General features: G+C 41.4%; 1 protein-coding gene across 2 annotated transcripts in view; it reads left to right on the forward strand.

Annotated features, from left to right (window-relative positions):
• Positions 1–15,017, forward strand: part of ST7 (suppression of tumorigenicity 7) — a 147,980-nt gene extending 132,963 nt beyond the window's left edge. For both annotated transcript variants that reach the window (XM_074144543.1, XM_074144542.1), the window contains 4 exons: positions 3,766–3,916; positions 8,487–8,579; positions 11,773–11,912; positions 14,695–15,017. In XM_074144543.1, coding sequence (XP_074000644.1) covers positions 3,766–3,916; positions 8,487–8,579; positions 11,773–11,912; positions 14,695–14,790 — 480 coding nt within the window. In that variant the 3' untranslated portion in view covers positions 14,791–15,017. The remainder of the gene's footprint in view (positions 1–3,765; positions 3,917–8,486; positions 8,580–11,772; positions 11,913–14,694) is intronic.
• The last annotated feature ends 5,321 nt before the right edge of the window (positions 15,018–20,338 follow it).

Below are 20,338 nucleotides of genomic sequence, written 5' to 3' on the forward strand. Positions count from 1 at the left end.
TTTTATTCAGCCTGTTACTTGACACTCTGAAGTGGAACCACGCATGGGTTTAGAGCCCTGTCAGGATGACATTGGGCTCCCATCTTTCCTGTGTATTCAAGGTATTGAAAAGGTGGTGAAGTTTCATTACTTAAATTTTAAAGATCATGGTTGAATCTGAAAGGATGCCAGTGCATTGGGAGTTACAGTTAATAGGGAGTCTGTCAAGAGGTGTAGGTTGTTTTCTTGTAAAGCCAGATGGAGTTCATACTGATATGAATTTTAGTGATATGGTGGGATCTTGTGCCCATACTAGTCCTCTAAGAACAAGGGCTGTGCTCTGGACTGATGCCTTTCAAATATAAAGAATCAGATTCCCACCCTAAAGTCTTCAGTGGCTGAAGAAAAGACTGGAGCTGTCTAGTGTAGTATCTTTGATAGCAGCCTCTTGGAAACTACAGTCAGATGTCTTGGCTGTTTTTTTCCAAGAGCTGGATATACTTGTTGCACACAGAAGACCGTGAGGACTGTGACTCACACATTATATGGGCAGCATGAGGACTGCAGCTTATTGGCTGGTTTTTGAAGAAAGATTGTTTTTTTCATTTAATTTATTTTCACTGGAATTTGTCTGCTTGTCCAATCCAAAATGTTTCAGGGGGACTGTGTTTGATTTCATAGACAATCTGCTAGAAGGCCAGCAGATTGCTGGCACTCAGTCCTGCCTGTCAAGTATCTGGGTGCCAGTAGCCTGCCATTACCATAAGAGGGGGCTGCCCTTGGCTGTGCTGTCTCCAAGCAGACCCCGAGCCTTGTCAGCCAAACCTCCAGGAACCTGAATGCCCTCCAGGCTCTTGAACTCTCCTTGAAAATGGAGCAATGCACGAATGGATGTGATATTCTAGGACATCAAGACCATATCTCTCCTTCCATAATAATCAAGCCCTACCTACAGCTGGATACCTTTTTAGTACCTGTTATTCCTATTTAGAGATGTTAAACAGATGGAAGCCTTCAAGTGCCCTCTCACAAAGCAGACTTGCCTTTTCTTTGATTAGCTCTATTCTGTGCTTGTGGGCTTTGGTCTTTATGTTTCTGAAAGTGCCTGATGAGAACTGTACAGAGTGTTCCAGACGAGGTCTCTTTGGGGCCGTGTACAATTAACATTCCTGCTGGAAATGCTTCCAGAATAAATTAATTGACAGTTTGCATGCCCAAAAGGTGGGGCTGACCTTTGTGCATAAAACAAAAACTGTTATGAGGCCCAAATGAGACTTGAGCTATCCATCAACTTTATGTGTGGGTCTTCTTGAGTATCACCAAACCAGATTATGGAGTTTTTGTTTGGGAAAGTAGCCGTGATAGAGTAATGAGGGAGGAATGTTTCACATTTTTGACCTGAGGAACTTTTAGAAATAGGTTTTTCTTTCTGAAGCTGAGAAAAAAGCAGACTGAAAAGTCAACGCAACTGAGTGAGGACTAAGAATGATTTGCAAGTGTCAAAATATATCCTTCCATCTGGTATTTCCACTTAATTTGTTTTTAATCGCTGATAATAAGCTATACATAAGAATCAAAATAACATGTTTTCATCTCAGTGCTCCTCAAACCAGGACATTCCTTCCTGGTTATTCTTTTCCTACATAGTGACATGGCTTTGGGGTTCTTGTTTTTGCCTCTGATTGAAATTTTTAAATATTGAGAACTTACTTTCTCATTTACTTTTGCCAAAAAATATGGAAATAAGAGTTATGTTCTCAATTAATAAAACAGGTAGAAACCTGCAGCTCTTGCAGCTGTATTCCCTTCTGCTCCACAGGTATAATTTGTGTTTTTAAAAGGGTGGCACATTCATTAGGGCAGTGAATAAGAACATTTGCTGTATCTCTGTAAGCCTGGCAGCTCCCTCCCACTTGTCAACTCTTTATTCCGTTCTTTCTGTCACTCTTAATCTGTCCTGCCTACTAAATTGCAGCTTCCTCCATCAGTCCACCTGCTCTGCAGCTCTCTCAAATTTTTCTGAAAGGTTTTAGGGAAAATCCCAGGTATCACACGTATTACTGCCACTGCTAATTCAGTTTGTCCTCCTTTAATAGTTACCTGCATCAGAAACACGCGTGATTTCTCTTTCCTCTTTGAAGTATTTATTTCCCAGGGTTGACAGTTCTCTGCTTTGATGATGGTCTCTTCAAATCCTTTACCTGTTTGCTAGCTCCTTCCAGGCTCCTTCAGGAGAGAGGGTGACTCTGCGCCATCATGCTACTTGTGCTCACTTCCCTCTGGCCTTTCCTCTTCCTTTCCCCAAGGCTGATTTTCAATTTTCATTTCTTTCTTTTGCCCTCTTTTCTCTTCTTTTGTGCACACAGTGCTCACACACTGAGTGGGTGCTCAAGCACGCCCTGCAGTCCCCCGTTCACAAAAGTCAGTGTTTAGTAAGAGGAGCTGTGGAAGGTTAACACCAAGCACACCTCTTGTTTCACCTCTGGTGTCAAACTACCTTCTCTTGGGTGCCTGCACTGGGTGGGTGTCAGTCCCTGGCTCCTGCAGACCTCCTCCTTCCAGACCAAAGTCAAGACCAGTGTGTAAGCACAGAGAGCTCAGTGAAGTAGGGGGCCTTGCGCTCACTCTCTTTTTGCCAATGATTAACCAAAACTTTCCTTTCCGAACCTTGTGTTGGGGCCTGACACTCTACTGCCTGACTCACCTGCTGCAGCTTGTGTTAACTTAAATAGTCTGGCGGGGAGAACATTTGCTCTTTGGCATCCTGGAAGAGAGCAACAGTTTCCTTGTGCTATTGAAGAGCAGTGAGCGTACAGCTGGGAAATGTTACCATTCCCAGAGGAGAACTCACAAACGGGAGTTGATTTGGCAGCCTGTGATTTCTGTCTGTCATTCCCTTCCCTTTCCCTGTCAAGCGTGCCAGCAAGGGATGGATCTTTCCCCTCCACTAACTGGAAGGCAGTAGCATTGGTGATGAGATCGTCTGCCGAACCGGCAGTGGTCTAGTTCACAGGCAGGGGAAGGAGGAAAAATCACCTGCTTGTATAAGGTCCAGGACCTCTGTCTTCTCCTGTGGCACGAACCCTCCATCTGTTTCATCCTCTTCTGTTACGGGGGATCCAGTAAAGGGGAAAATTGCTTGTGTGTTTAGGCAATGGTGCTTTTCATTTTCATAACATTTTCAGTAAGTACTTCAAGTAGCAAGCTTAAACAGCCAATACTTTTTTTCCGTGGAAATCAGGTGTTTGTTACATTTTGTAACTTTTTTTTTTTACTTTGTAACTTGTTGGTAGCTACTTAGGTGCCTGCCAGCTCTGCATATTCATAGACCTGCCAACCGGTTGATGACAATGCAGTAAAGCAACCTGTGCGCAAACTATGAGTACTGGGTGTTTCCTTATAGAGAGACTACGGGCATCAAACCACTCAATGTCTTCATTATAAAGACTTTTAATTAAAAAGCTTTTGCAATTAGAATCTCTTTTCTGCTTTGAACCTTTTTTCCATCTCCTTTGATAAGAGAGACATCTCATTTTGAAATTCTCTATAGTCCCCCTACTACAGCTGAAGAGCAGAACATCAACCATCTGTCAGCATATCATAGTCTTTGGGAATAATTCAATAATTACCTTCAAGTGCAGTTGGTGATGTTACACATTTGATGAAACACTTATGAGGGAAAGTACTTTAGGGGAATAGACATTCAGTGTGCATTATAGAATTGCAGGCAGCTTTTTGTGGTTTTTATTACCTCTGAAATAATTGTGCTCTACTTTTTCATTGCAGTATCTACTAGAAATGAAAAGCTTAATTCTGCCCCCTGAACATATTCTGAAGAGAGGGGACAGTGAAGCAATAGCATACGCTTTCTTTCATCTTCAACACTGGAAAAGAGTAGAGGGGGCATTGAATCTCTTACACTGTACATGGGAAGGCAGTAAGTAATTCTATTTCTTACAAAGGAGCTAATAAAATATTTTTATTGAATATCATGAGAAAATAATAGCTTTTTGTGAAGTATGGTATGTTAGAATTTTGGAGGTCAGTTATATCCTCACTAGCATTGAAATATTTGAAATTCATACTGAAAATACAAACTTTATTTAATGAGGAAAAAGGCTTCTGAAGTCTTGGATTGTATTTTCTGTGTGACACTGAACAAAAATTACTGTGTTATTTGTGACATATTTCTTTACTCATGGATAAGGGAATTAATGTTTTACCTTCCTCATTCCGGAGTTGTAGAGATTTGTTTGTCTTTATTTGAATGCTTTGATTTTGGGAAATTAGGAATGTGCCTTATAAGCAGAAAAAAACCCCAACAACTTAAAATACTGGTTTGTTTTATACTATTCATTAATACATAATTGACAAACTGGAGTGAGTCCATTGAAGGACCACTAGGATGTACAGGGGGCTGGAACATGTGAAGTAGGAAAAGACACTGAGTGAGCTGATTTTATTTAACCTTGAAAGGAGTTCTGGTACGTGAAGGTAGGATCTGGTTGCTGTCTTCTTCCATGCAATGGAGAGATAACATGGGAGACAGAGTCAAAGTCTTCTCAGAAGGGCACAGCAGAAAGACAAGAGGCAATAGACACAAGCTGCAGCGAGGGAAATCTTATTTAGACGTAAGGAAAATATTTTCAGAATGAGAGTGGTGATGCACTGGAACAGGTTGCTGGTAGGTTGTGGGATCTCCATTTCCAGAGATACTCAGAGCTCAACTGGACATTGCGCTGAGCAACCAGACCTAACTGAAATGAGCTGCTTTGAGTAGGAGATTGGAGTCATATACTAACCTTCTAACCTAAATTATCTTATCCTGATTTTGAGATGTGCTCCTTTCAGGTTGCAGAGAATTAAAAAGTGCCATTTAGAATCAGCCTCTAATGGGCTTTTTTAGTGCTTATTTTTCTTTCTGTAATCTGGTTCCCCTTTTCTGCTCTGCTTTCTTCTCTTCTCTTTTAGCCTTTCCATATGTTAGTATGCCACTTCTTTTTTTTCCTTCCGCTATTTGCTGTTCTCATTTAGGTTTGTTATAAAAGATCCAGTTTGTCATCATGATATAATACTGCCATTGTAAAAGTGACTTACGGTCTCAGGCACCGTATTAAGTGGCCTGAACTTGCCTAATTTGCAGTGTAGGCTCCCTGCAATGCCTTTATTTCTAGGTGTATAGAACACCTTGCTCAGTAATCCATGCAATTGCCACCTGGGGTTTGCTCTGCTGCATTGTTCTCTGTCCTACCTGCTTGCTCTTTTCCTGTCATTTCTCCCAGTCAATTATTTTCTCTGTCACAGCTTCCTTCCCAGTGGCTTCTTGTCAGTGGTTTGCTTTTACATAGCATTTCTTCTCTTCCCGATGCTTGCAGAAGTCCTTTCGCCCAAGGCTTGTTATCCCATCATTATGGAGCAGTATTTTTTGGGGAATCCTGAATAGACCTTTTTTTCCTTTGTCAGACTGGGCAGTCCCTAAGGGGCTGTATACAAGGACCAGCTTTTGGCACAGGAGGCTAGCTGTCCTGCAGTCCTCCTGCCATGTAGGGAACCTAGTTATCTGTGCATGAAAGCAGTGTAGGGCATTCCTATCCAACTACATTAACTGATTTCTCTCCTCATTACCACCACAGAAATCTGAATGTGTACTTTATTAGCTAATGTTTGTATAGTAGCCTGTAAAGATGTACATTGTTATTGTTGCATAACCTCTAAAGAAAAACCCATAATTCATTTTGCTCAGTGATTTCACAGGGAGGTGAACAGTGCACCAGTCCTCAAGAATTTTGTTTAGATTTTGCTCACACATAAAGACTCCTGTGGGTTTTAATGGTTTTCAATAATCATAACTTCTGGTCCATATCTTAGTCTGAGTAGTATTCTTTATCAATGTAGTGAACTGTTTATGTCACTCTTATGTCCTTTACTTGCAAAAGGTTTCCTTGACATCTCTGGACAATTATAAGTTACAACCAGAGGAAACATGACAGAGAAGTTAGATTTAATTAAATACTAGCTCTAACCAACAGTCTACATACAGTACATGGTCAGTTGCCCTTGCTTTCTTTCTATTTATGTACTTGCCTGTCTCTAAAGTGCACTATCCTGTCAGTGTGCTTAAATAACCACAAGTCTCACTTTAGTAGCTTGTATGTAGGAATTTAATGCCCACGTATATACACTATTCAGTTCTGACCTTGTGGGAATTGAGCAGAATTAAGTACATTAAGTCAGTCACTTGGGGTGTATTTTGAATACTTCTGAGGAGAATAAGGTTACTCCTAATTAAGACAACCTCTAACAAAATTTATGCAGAAATGTCTTTGTGATATTTTAAACTGAAACTCTTGGAGAGTCTTTTTACCAAATTGTATTCAGCAATTGAGAAACGTGTGGTTGTAAAAATAATGATCATCATCGAACCGGAATGTTGGTTGTTTCATGTTCTGTCTTCATTCAGTCAGTCAAAGTACAATTTTATTCATAGTACAACTGAAAAAGCCCAAGTGACATCACATGAAACGTTGCTCTGGGTTTGGTCCAGGTGCTCTGTACAGAAGGTCTGTGGTTTCAAGTGCAGTTTCAAAAGAGTCTGAGGTGTTTGTTCATCACTGTCAGTTTCTAAACTTGTGTCATGTTTCCTATTGTTTGCATGAAGAGGAAAAACCCAGGGGTTCTCAAATGCTACGGCAGCTTTTACAGCGAGCACACGGTTGAATGGCAAACTGCCTCTGTGCTACCTGAATTGATTAATGTAAAATAGGATCAGATAATACTGTAAGAGTAAGGCAGAGAAGTACTTACGTAAACACAAACTGATACAGATGAACCAGAGCACTTTCTTCCATGGCTGATAACATGGAAGAAAGAAACTGTTTTGCTCTAAGTTTTCCATGTTTGGTCTTGTGTGAAAGATGACTGCTTAAATTCAGCAAAATCTATTTAGACATTTTTTACTTTTTTTGTAAAAGCAACATCTTTACCATCCCTTTTTATTTTGATTAGAATCTTAATACTACTGTGATTTAGAGTAAGGCATAGATGACTTGATTGTCTGTTTAAATATTAAGCCAAATTGGAAGGAACAACTGGTGTTAGTGTGAAGTAATGAGCATTGAACATCCCTCCACGTACGTTTTTGTACAGACACTCAAGTTTGTTGCATTTGAAGATCATACAAGGCTTGCATAATTGTATTTCTACTTGGCTTTTTGGGATACTATGGAGAGGAGTGCGTGTGTAACTTTGGAAGAGTGTTACAGCCCAGCTTGGTTTACAGGCTTTGAGGATTTCTGACTTCTTTACTATATAACTTTAAACTTTGTTTTTTAACATTGTAATCAGAATAAATACACTCATATAAATGCACAAAAAATACAGCTAGAATTATTTCAAATGTAGCGTGCGCAACTGAAAATATTGGGCTATTGTGTATTTTAAACCAATTCCTTGGTTGCCTTGTGAGCAAGAGATAATGGAGTGTTATTGTGTGGCAGAGGGCTGTACTTAACATCCAAAATATACGGTGCTTCTAGGACATCTGTTGAGGAAAATATTGCTTCAGTGACTGATGTTCATAGGAATAGTGAGAATAACACATTGATGACATTTTAACAGTGAGAATGATATATAGGATAATGGAAAAGGATGCCTTGACGGCAAAGCTATAATTCAGTGAAGTATTCTGATCTTTCCATAAACCACACTCAGATGGCCTATGACATCATCACCATCCAGATTTAGTAATCCATTTCCCTCCCTCTCTGTTATTATTTTCAATTTTAAAAATGTATAAGATTAAGTATTATTTAATCCATGACCTGAAGATTTATATTGGAAACCTGACTTGATCAGCTACATTTAAAAAGAATGCATGTGAGGAACCTGGTTTTAATAATTCAGTATTAATATTTGATTGCCAAATATAAAATGGAAACATGACTGTGTTGGAAAACTGGTTCTCTGGGCTTGAGTCATTGGTGTTACCTGGTTTGCTGGAGTGTGATGGGAAAAAAGTAATGTACCTTTTTCCATGCAAAACTCCTGTTATGCTTGATGCACAGACATGGTGAGTATTGGTCTTAATTCACGAGCTTGGCTACTCATTTCTGTAGGCTATACCTGTTATATCAGATCCACTTCTTTCCCTGAAATTTTAAATTTCTGCAGTCTAAAAGCCTAGGAAAAAATGTGTAAATTTGGCTATGGAATTGTAAGTACAATGGGCTCTGATCATGAAAACATTTATGTATGTGCTTTTAATGCAGTCTCACTTGATGCTCATGAGCCTTCTCCCAAAAATAAAAATAAACATAATGTTTGCAGGATTAAAAGCTAAGTATAGATCTATGTTTTGGCATTTCATTAAACAATTTATATGCTGTTTGCAACCAAATACAAATGTTATGTTTTGTCATGTTTGTTTTTCAAAACTGTAAATACAGTTAAGTATGTTCAGTTACTGCCACACTCACAGTAACTTGTGCATGGTGTTGGTTTTTTTTCAGCTTTCAGAATGATCCCCTATCCACTGGAAAAAGGACATCTTTTCTACCCTTACCCTATTTGTACAGAAACTGCAGATAGAGAACTACTACCATGTACGTTCAACATTTCTCTTCTTATCGTTGACTGATGTCAAAGAATCGTTTCCCTGAGTGTTGCAGCACTGCTCTCTGTTGACGATGCCTTTTAAATGGAACACACTGGATTAGAATAATGGGGTTGACAGTGAGTCTCTGGAGCTCCCTTGATGGTTTAAGAGGCAGCTCATAGCCATAGTTCATAAGGATTAGCTATTGTTATTGTTGTTGACAGTGTAGGGGCAGGGAGAGAGATTACTGAAGAGATATGAATCAGTTAGATCTTGCTGTTCTCTCGTGCCAAGACACGGGAAAAGTATGTCTGATCTTTCATCTAGGGTAGCATCCCATCAAACCAAAAGCAGAGTGGCACAGCCTTGTTAGTCTTTTGTAGACACAGGAGCTACGTAAATGGCAAGGCAAGATCAAACCTGCTTGAGGACGACTGGATTATTAATGCAGCTGTTATTCTGACAGGTTATGCTGATGTTTCCTGAAAAGCAGTCTTAAATAGGAAGAAAGGGGTTTCTTCGCATAATGGTGTGTGTGCTATTATGGAGAGATTGTGAAATTACCTCATTCATTTATTATATATGTTTATGGCATGTATTAGCAGTGCCAACAGTGTTCCCAGCACTCTGCAAGATGCAGATATAAAGACAGATCCAGCCCTTGGGAAGCGTTACAGTCCAGGCTAATGGGACTTGTGCGGTGCATGCAGCGAAGCATAAGAAAGCAGAGGAAGAGCTGAAGCAGCCAGTCTTGCAAACAGTTATGCTTCATTCATATGCTTCATATGCTGAAGTCAGTGGGACTTCGTGTGAGCTCAAGAGAAACACACACAAGTGCGAAGGAGTTTGCAGGGTCAGGACAGAGGAGGCAAATACATATTGATCCAAGGAAGGAAACTTTTCTCTCACCTTCCCTATCCTGAAGAAGGAAGAGAAATCTATTCTGGAAAAAGTAGAAGCTAACCTGCTTTTGCTGTGAAGGCTGGTTTCGAGGGCATTTGGACTCTTTGCAGTCTTTCATTCAGAACATATCTGGTTTGGGCTGAGAAATGTGTTGCCGCTTGTTATAAGCCTATGTGAGTAAACATTAGGTGAGAATAATACAGCAAAAATCCACTCATGAGTTTCTCCTTCACACTACATTCTCGCTGATACTACACAGAAATCCTTGGCAACTGACAGTATCTCCCCACCCCATTATAATCACCCTAATTATAACAACACCTCTTACAGTGCTCTGCTTGCTTTACTCAGAGGGATGCTGAGCTGGGGAGGGTGAAGTGTCAGGAGATTTAGGAATGACAAAGTCATGCAGAATAGCTCAGCGTTCTCTTTTTAGATGCAAAACTAATCGTTCTTGTCAAATGTTAGAAGCGAGGGACTCTTTAACAGCATATGCAGACAGTCGTGTTCTGCTCTGGCAGTTATGGGAAATGCCTCTCACTGCAAAATCTCTTGGGTTTGAGTAGGGAAGGGTTTAACATACCGTGACAGACACAGGTCGGTTAAAGGGGTTTTGCATACCTGTCCACACCCTCTAATTGCTTGTGTCTTAAAGGAGAGTCAGCTGGAATTATATGAGAACACTAAGATCTGGTAGGCTATCTGAGTTAAAATATATCAATCAGAAAACTTTTGCCATGACAGTATAAGAGGCAGGAGCAAGTTTGAGCCTGTGTCAAAAGCAAGTGCAAAAAACTGAGCACAAGAAATCTTAGACTTATAAAGTCTGGTATTCCCGATCTCTAAATTTAATTTAAAGAGAAGTTGTAAATTATCTGTGTTTTTCTTTTCAAACTGAATGAATTAGCAGACCCAAAATTTATACATATTTTTAGTTTATAATATTTGATTTCAAACTCTTACAAATTTGTACTGTTGGTTTTGGAAACTGCTCCACTCTGGGTGAATGCAGTCAAGGATATTGTCCTGTCATGTTGCTGGATTACCCTGCGCTTATGTTGTCTGCAAGTACAATGAGATGAGAGCTGGTCACTGAAGCAAAGAAAGGCAAAATGGAAGAGTAGTTTTGTGTGTATAAGTAGCTATAGGATTTGAGCGTATGGGAAGCCTTGAGGTTGGTCCTCTGTGAGAAAAAGTGTTTCAAAGTTTGCATTTATCGTGACTTTATGGACTGAATGAGTGAAGCAGACAGAGTAGAGTTCACCAGCCCTTTTGCCAACCCGGCCAAATTTTCACCTTGAGTCTGAGCCCCCATAAAAGTTTAAGGGATATAGTCTTCCACTAAGACACTTATTATCCTCTTCTGACTCTTTTAGCCTTCTCAGTGCTGCTTTCTCCAAAGTCCAGTGAGCAATTTCTTATAGCAGAGTCAAGGAAATTTCTGTATTCCTTTTAGTATATGCTAACAAACACCTTAAAAATTCAATTAATTTAAATTTCAGATTTTAACGCTATTAAAAGTTGTATTGTTATAAGTAGACAAAGAATTCTGAAAATCTGAATTTAAAGTACGTGTTTATGTGTTCTACTTTTAGGATAACTTCTCTTGGTTCTGCAGCTTGAACCCTCAGAATTTACCGTTAACAAAGCTGTAGTTTTACAGCCTACCTAAACCGATATACAGCCATGCTTCTACAAGGCTGGGCTCACTGCTGCTCCCGGGTGCATGTTCCTGCACTATTTGTGTGTCAGCGATAGCAAACGTGCAGCCGTGCAGCCATGCAGCCAGCCAATGACCTGCATAAAAAACCTGGATGTTTTATCTGTAGATTAGTTTTCTGGGGTTAGTTGTTGCCCAGCTGCATTATAGTTACTGCTGACACAAGGCACTATAGTTAGTGCTGGCACTTCAAGCCTAGGCTGGATGGGGCTTTGAGCAACCAGGTCTAGTGGGAGGTGTCCCCATGGCAGGCAGTTGGAACTCGATGGTCTTTAATGTCCCTTCCAACCCAAACCATTCTATGATTCTGTGATTCTAAGGAAAGCAAAGGTAACATGTATATAGGACCAGACTAAGCCAGAAATATGATCTTTGGATGAGAATTACTTGGCAGAGAGATGACTGACACAACAATATGTTGACCTTAGATGGTTCAGACCTTCTTTGTATTTCTTCCTTCAAAACCATCTTTTGATGTCTGTGGTTGTTTAAACCACGTAAAAATGTTGGTTTGGGTTTGGTTGTTTTTTTGTTTTTTATGTATAATGTATTCCCCTTCCCATCTTTTTTTCTACAGCATTTCACGAAGTTTCAGTTTACCCCAAGAAAGAGCTTCCCTTCTTCATCCTCTTCACTGCTGGACTATGCTCTTTTACAGCCATGCTGGCTCTCCTGACACATCAGTTCCCAGAGCTTATGGGGGTCTTCGCAAAAGCTGTGAGTATTCTCTGCTGCTGCTCTCCTCTGGTAAATACAGACACAGATGCAGGAAAAGCCGAGATAAATACTGCGGGGTATTAAATATCTGCATATTAGAATAAAACATCAAGAGATGTCTGAGCAGGGGCACATTTGAACAACTGGCATCTGCCAGTGGTGTCTGAAGACAGGAGCACCAGGAGCTTTCCCAGGGCCAAGTAGCCCCAGCACAGATGATGTTGTACAAGAGAGTAGGCAAAGGTTTTGCTTAGACTTCAGTGAAGCCAGGCTTTGGTATCCATGAATTTAAATGCATTTTGTAGACCAACTAATTTTCCAGGTGGGGAAAAACTTGTCTCTTTTTAAGCTACAGATACTTTGCTGAGTTTGTTATAGGATACAATTGACTATTTCAGTAACAAAATTCCTATAAATTGCAATAAAACTTAGTATCAGGCAAATTATTCTTGTTTCATTGATTTAACAAGTATGTAATTTGCGCTGGTTACAAATCTGAGTTTTATCCAAGTACGTGTGGTGGTGCAATCCTACCACATAGATTAAGTACTGCTCAAAGAGCAGAAAATATCCTCTAGTGAGCCTTTTGCATTTGGCAAAATTTAACGGGACATATTTATTTAAACAGTTCAGAGCTTAACCAGAGGGAATGCTGCTACTTGGGCTGAGCCACTTGAAATAGTAATAGGAAACTCTACGATTCACGTTATAGAGCTTGACCTTTAGCACTACAACTGAAATACTCTGTTCAGCTTCAGTTAGAAGTTGCTGTTTCTTTGACCTGTGCTTATGACAAAATCTCATTACCAGTGATGGTGGTCCCTGGTTTTCCCATGACGCACGAGTTGTCCATGATGTAGTGTCTGTATTGTACGCAAACATGTCCAAGAGGAAAAAAAGAATCTGAATGCTTACTGTTGCCTTGAAAATGCATAAGCATTGTAAACATCATACTTTTTTACAGTTAAACCCTGCACAGAGCCCATTTTGGTAAACAGTGAAACTGTTGGCAGGTATTTTCTTGCTTGATACCGTGAAATGGTTATAATCTCTGGCTGTTGGATATTGAAATTTTGAAACGTTTTAAATACATTTGCCATATCTAGCTGTCTTTCAGTAGCACACAAGCCTATAACAATTTTTGAAACTGCATTTTTCATACTTAACTTTAGATGTTTAGGAGCCTAAGTTAGAGACCAAGGCCATACCTGTATTAAGTAATAAAATACGGTTTGCTGTGTGGCTCCAAAGGCAAGTAACACATCACAGCTCACGGCTGTACCTCTAATCTCTCCTCCCTTCAAAGGCAGGATGGTCCTATCCTCGCTGGCTGCTGAGACCTGTCCCTGGCCCGTGCTGTCCCCAAACTCTGCCTGGGCTCTGTTGAGGACAGACTAACTGGCATGGCCAGAACTGTGTCAGGAGCTGAGCTGGCAGTTCAGGCATGTGGCTAGGGCAGGCCAGCACCCCGTGCTGTGCCGCAGTCCTCCTTGCTTTATGGGAGAAGACAAAGCCAAATCACCCCGCTCCCTCTGCAGCTGGGGGTAGAGAGGGAAGAGACAATTTCAAAGGGCAGTTATGGTCCTGGGATGCGTAGAATTACCCTCTGGAGGTGCTTAGTTCTCTTCAGTGACTACAGGGGAACAAAACCCTCATGTCTGCATCCTTTAAGTGCCTAAAGATATATTCAGAATTCAGACAAATTCAGAACATGAAAAGGGATGTGTGTTTATATATGTCTGGTGCTCTCTTTTGTCAGGAAAGAGTTCTTTTGGGCAAAAAGAGAACACATCCAGCACTAGATCTGCTTTAATACTGACCTACCAAGCAGACTTCAGATACACATCAGTGTAGTAGGCGGAGTTTATATGTTTTGTGCTGACTACGCAGCAGTAACTGAAACATAAACCTCTTGCAGCTCTTTCCCGATGGGTTCCAAACAGAACTGTTTATTTTTAGCAAAGTCACATCAGCCTAAATGGTTAGCAGCCACAGAGTTCACAGTCTCGAGGTGGCTGACTTTGCACATTACTGTACTCATACATGTCTAGGGCCCCAACATAGCTGTATGTAACGTGTACAGTTGAATTTCAATTAACAAAAGCACAGTTAATTTGTATTTCCCAAAAATTTGGGAGTGCTTTGAGTACCTGAGTTCTGAGATGTTATACACTGTAGCTGGCAGTGGTTTTTTGCTGTGATAAAATGGTCTCTTCACTTGATTTTTGTCATATCGTGCCTGTCCTAACATTAATGCATTCAAACCTTTTTCAATGTTGTTGACAGTGTTTTGTAACAGAGGGAGGATGTTAAGATAAATTCCAGTTAGTGACGCCTCGGTGTATATAGCAGATCTATAGATAACCCAGAACCATTTAAAACCTGAATCTAAAGACATGCTTTTTGTCTCTGAGAGGTTGTCTCACAGATTTTGCTGTTCTGAAAAAGCCTCTCTTTCCTTCAGTAGGTTTTGGCTTGAGCTTTTAGTGGCTCGAGTGTGAGCCTGAACCTGGGATGTGAGATGTGTGAGAACTTTTGTAGTTCATCATTTTGATCTTCATAAAAATGGGGTTCTTGCTTTTCTGCAGAATCCAGACGTCTGTGTATATGCAAGGCTCAAAATTTGGCAGGAAGTCTTTATACGTGAATTATGTAGGTTTTATCTTGCTGGAGGATTTTACAGAGGAACGCAGCAGGAGTTTCTTTTTTTATTGGACAGCTTTCTCTTGAGGTGTATTGTCTCCTGGATTTTGATCTGAATTTGTGTCTGGTTTCTTTGCAGTTTCTCAGCACCCTCTTTGCCCCATTAAATTTTGTGATGGAAAAAGTAGAAAGCATCCTGCCCTCCAGTCTGTGGCACCAGCTGACGAGGATCTGAGGGAGCTTGCCCGCTGACCGACTGCCGTGACATCTTCTGTGCCAACTTTTTGTTGACCACAAGAAAGCATGATAAAAAAGGGAAGCAGTTCTAAGACTTAAAAACTCTTCATGGATTGTCTGTTCTCATATGAAAACTGTTTTGTTGTACAAAATACATTGATGTTAGGTTCTATTATATTTTGCCTTCAGAAAAGAAAAACTTAAAAATAAACTTTTGTGTATTGCAGCATTGCTGTCTTTTGGCTGCTTCTTCAAAACTCAGATTGCACTTTGTGTTCTTAAACATGTGTGGTGTATCTGCTTCTCCACAGCTAGGGCTAGGCTTTTTGTTCAGTTAATGAAAAAACACTAATAACTTTACAATTAAGCAGTGGTATCACTGCCTTTTCTTACCCAGTTCAATTAGGGTCAAGCCCTTACTGCCACAGAGGGTCTAGATGAGGCTTCTAGACAGTTGAAGCTCTTGCTTAAAGCAGCTTGAGGCTCTCCAGGCAGTTTGGATGGCATGTCGGGCTTCCCATTCCTGTCGCTGCGCAGAGGTCAGTGTTATCCTCACTTGAATTTTCAAAAAGGCCACGTACTGGACAGATTCTCGTCACACCACTGGTATTTTAAGTACCTCCAGAAGCTCCATGTTTTGTTCTCTGTCTAAAGAATGAAGCATAAGTAAGGGCAGAGAATTGAAGACAAATTGACCTGTAGCGAGTGATGGTTGCATTCATGCTTTTACATATTTCTTGCTGAGCTTTTATTGCATTACTAGTATTTTTCAAGTATGAAAAAGCAGGTACTTTTTCCTGTACAGATTAAACATCAGCACCATATACTATTGCTTGAGACCAGAAGCTCATTAGCAAAATTGGTGTTAGTTCATGCACAATTAATAGAGAGGTTGGTGTTTCGTCACTAGTGCTTACCTCAGGAAATCTTTCCTCTGTGCTGTGGGAGGTTCAGACAAAGGACTCATTTATAACTGAGCCAGTGTCGATGGAAGCTTCCCGCAGACACCTCTGCTAATGCACCGGGCCAGCTCGGAGATCCAGAATTCGGAAGCTGAAGCAAGTAGTCCCGTTTGTCAAGAACTGAAAGTGCATCCTTACAGGTACCTCAAAGATTTGGTTTTTTCAACTCCTCTCCCAGATAAGGAAGCAGAAACCTGATGCAGCCGGTCAAAAATGCCGCTTTGGTGGTTCAACTTCGTTGTTCTTCTGCTGAGCAGCTTGAGGGACTGTGATCGCCAAGCAGATAGGTTTGTTTATCAATGAGGAGCTGAGGGAGAAAAGGCAAAACTCCCACTACTGGAGTTGGTATAAAAGGAAAGTATTTCTTAACAGCAGGAAATGCATTACGTTGTTTTTTGCCCTCTTGATCGCAGATACACTAGTCTACAGAGAAGAAAGATTTTTGTCCAAGTGAGCAGTGGTACTGCATTACAGCAAACGCTTCTCTGAGGAGAAAAGACAACCCCACACCAGGAGAGACCAGCTGTAAGAGTGAGGCCTGAGGGAGGACATAGAAGATGAGTGAGCCCCGTGGCTAAATGTTAAAACTGGTGATGTGTGTCGCTGCTGGGGATTTCCATACGGGGTTTTCATCTCTGGCTGTTATTCCTGCAAAACACTTGGCTGTAACGTTGAAATTAGCATGGCTGATGTTTACTGCGGGACGTGGCGTGAGATTAGAGCTAGCGGATTGCTAGTGGGCAGCTTGTGGAAGTGTGGAGTGGGCCAGGAGTTGTGTTCTTGGCTTTGTATCTGAACAGCCCCAGGGAACACCTTAACAGCAGGTGCTCCTCTGTATCTCTGGCTGTAAAACCAGGGATAATCATCTTCATTCGTTTGCCTCACAGGGCACCGTCAGGATTATTTAAGGTTGGTGAAAATCAGGCAGTCAGCTCTTGTTGTCCTGTGCTGCTCTGTGTCCTGTGTTCCCGGCCACCCCAAAAACCCTTTCAGAGTTTGTTTGTATATAACCTGCATTTTGAAAGAACAAATTGGTGATTAACAATCCTAGTATGTAAATGTGCTTGCGTATCAGTTATAGCTAGTATATACAAGTGTCCATATTTGTCAACAACTACGGTGGTAGGGTAGTTCGGCCTTCTCTTAGGAGATAATGGGAATTATGGTCCGTGTGGGAATTACTATCTGTAATAATCTGATAAAAAGGAACGCTTTACTCCTGGAAGATTGAGATCCTTCCCTTGAGCTACGGGGAACTTTCAGGAACTCAAAAATATCTATGCAATTCTATTTCTACTATTTCTAGTATCCATCTCCCTTATAAGAGGTAATGAGCCATGGATTTTATCTAGAAAATATCTCTTTAGCTTCAATTATAATTCTAGGCATCTGGGAGACCAGGCAAGTCAGACAAAGGGATTTTCTTTTTCATGGGGCAGAGTTTGTTGCCGTAGGCTTTTCTGACTCTGAGATGTTTCCTGTGAAGTTCAGCATGGCTTAGATCAAAAGGCAGACACAGCCCCTGATTACAGTGATGGAAAACCTCTGGCTCAGCGCGGAGATGAGCCTCCTGGAAATCTGGTTCAGATAGTAACTCATCCAAATCTTCAGTTTGCAGATTTAGGGCAGGAGGGGGGCACTCTTTAACTCTAGATATTAACAGTTTCTGCTTTTTTCTTTGAAGACAACCTAATACAATTTGGATGCACGCTCTCTTTACACTATCAGCTGCATAGAACAAAAAAGGAGAGAAGCCCAGGAGTGTCAGGTAAGCGAAGCTGGCCACCTTCTGGCCCTCCCACTGGGTAGACTTAGAGCTCCTCCTAGGCGAGTGCCACACTAGGAGAGGGGAAGGCTGTTGTTTCCTGTGATTGTTAATCATTTGCTGTGATTTGGTGTGAAAACTCTGGTTTTTCAGTGGGATAGCACAGAAGACCTTACCCCAAGTAGAACGAAGGAAAATATCAGGGGTTTTCCTGTGTTGCAGAAGCCCACAGAAGGTAAACATCTATAGGAAGGTGCTCTCCTCGCATACCCCTTCGCACCCGGTGTGGCTGTCACCCCACAGAGGGCTTGAAAACTTCAGCAGCTCCAGTTAAGGCACAGTGTGTAGTGCAAGGTAGCCCCCCAGCCCCACGTGCCACCCGGCTTCCTGCCTGGTTCCCACCACTGAGGGAGCAGAGAGCCACCCCCAGAACAAGGGAGGAGGAACGGTCAATATATTGATTCATATATGTTCGCTTCTTTCACACAAGAGATCTTACATTATGAAGTCACATCCATTTAATAAGAAAATGAGCTGTTATACAAAAAAAACCTCCACCCAACCCATGTTTGTGATTATAGTCCCTGAACTGCTGCTGAAATTATTATTTTAAATAAGTTCATTTGTGTCATTTGAAGTGGCAGGAGAAACCTGCAGGCTCTTACAGGTGACCACAAACCTACCCCTGCCCTCAGAGGTGACCATCACCTGCACACGAAGGCTGTGGCCCTTCCTAAGAGCATGGGGCAAAACCCACAGAGGTGAACGAGTGTTGGTACCCTTCGTGCTGCCACATTGGATTAAGAGCTATTTTTTTCCTGGTGAAAGCACCCTCCCCAGCCCAAAAGTTGTGTGACCTTCACTAATCCCCACTAAAGCGTTCATTTCCCCTTTGCCACCACCATACGCTGAGTCCCACGGGAGGTTGGGCACGGAGCCTGCGGCAGGGACCATCCGGGCTGGATGCCCGTTGGCAGCTGTGCAGCGCAGCACCACAAATGCGGGGTTTTATTTCGAATTCACACCTGCAGAGAAGGTTTCACAGGGGTGGGAGGTGAGGGTGAGGTGCACAAGTTGGGTTTAGATAGTTCTGCAGGAGTAAAGAAGGAACACAACAATCTCTCGAGCTGTAATACCCACATGCCCTAACATACACCCCCATTCCTGCAAGTCATTCTCTTTTTAGTCATTCCCAGTCTTTTACCTCATTTTCCATGAGGTAAAAGAAAATTACACTTCTTTTTCATGAGATTTCTCCTAAAACGGCTCAACACGCTTTTTAGGGTTAAGTTTGTTAAAAAAAGAAAATAGTGGGGAGGGAGCAATCCCAAAAAGCTTGGCAGGCTAACAGCATTTCAGAGCGCTGCTACATTCTGATTTCATGCAGCAAAAGGGAACTCCCTCAAGAAAATTGGACTGCATATTTTAAAAAAAAAAAAATCCTACGACCTTTTGCCTCAGCTAACATTATTCTGACACTAAAGTGTCTACCTAGGGACAGCTGTTTCCTCTTCATGATTAAATATATGAATAAATTTATTCCATAGAACAAAAGACATGATTATTTCATTTGCCTTGCCCGATTTCTGTTTCTTCTCTTTTTTTCCCCTTTTTTCCCCTTTATTTGAGTAGCTGAAGGTCGAGGAGGTGCCTTTCCTAGCAATATTCACATCTCTGAGCAACTTGTCCCACTAAGAAATAGCAAAAATTCCCAGGAGTGCTTTCTTCGTGGAAGAGGCAGCAGAGATGCTTACAGCTGTAAGAAGCCTACCTTGAGCTATTTTCTTTAAAAAAATTCATAAAAACAGCAAAAACCTTAATCAAATAATTGGCCGGCTCAGCTGTTACACACTTGTTGTGCTGCAGAATATTCTGGTTTTCCAGGGCTGGAGGGGGGGCTTGCGTTGCAGCTTATTCATAGGGCACTTGTGTGGAACGTAAAATTCCGGCTGCTGCGCACCTTTGGCAGGCCCGCTGCTAAACGGGGCAGGGAATCCTGTGACAGAGGACACCAAAAAGGCCAAGGTACTCAATGCCACCATCTTCCTGGTCTTACTGGTAAGAGCAGCCTTCAGGAACCACAGGCCCCTGAGGCCCGGGGGAAGTTTGGAGCAAGAAGACGTACCTTGGTGGAGGAGGAGGACCCGGTTGGGGAATAAAAGTTCCACCTTTAATACAGCGACCCCAAAACGCTTTACCTGGGACTGGAGAATTCAGGTGGGTTTGTTTTCTGTTGCGTTAACCAAATGATGGCGTTAAGGAGTGGTCTGATTTTATTGCCTTTTGTTCAACTTCCTAGAACAAGATCCCTTGTAAGAATGAGGCTCCTTTTTTTTTTTTCCAGAATGCTGAAATATTTTCTGCATGATTCCACGGTGAATTTGTAGACTACTCAAAGAGTCTCTCAGTCTTTCAAAACACCTGGCACAAAAAAAAAATTGAAAAAATACTATACTGCCTTTAAGTTCTTTAAGTTTAAGGCTTAAAATGTGATATTGCTCAGGCTATGAACTACGTGTGGATTTAATTTCACAATGAAATCCTAATAAAAATTCTCCTTGGGGCTCACCTTTAAGCACAATTAGGCGTGAAGTTTTCCTTATGCAGCCTGAATTGCCAGCAGTGACGAGGCCAAGAGCCCAACCACTGAACTGAGCGTGCATGCATACGTACGCACTGCCTGTGTGTGATGCACACACTCTACGCTACCACGATGACAGGGCTATTCCCACCAGCGTTTGGTTTATACCCAGAAGCATGATTAGTCTTACTTTTAACCATGAGCATTACATTAATGCCATGTATAGTAACTGAAACTT

Source organism: Numenius arquata, chromosome 2 (assembly GCF_964106895.1).
Source record: "Numenius arquata chromosome 2, bNumArq3.hap1.1, whole genome shotgun sequence".
NCBI lineage: Eukaryota > Metazoa > Chordata > Aves > Charadriiformes > Scolopacidae > Numenius > Numenius arquata.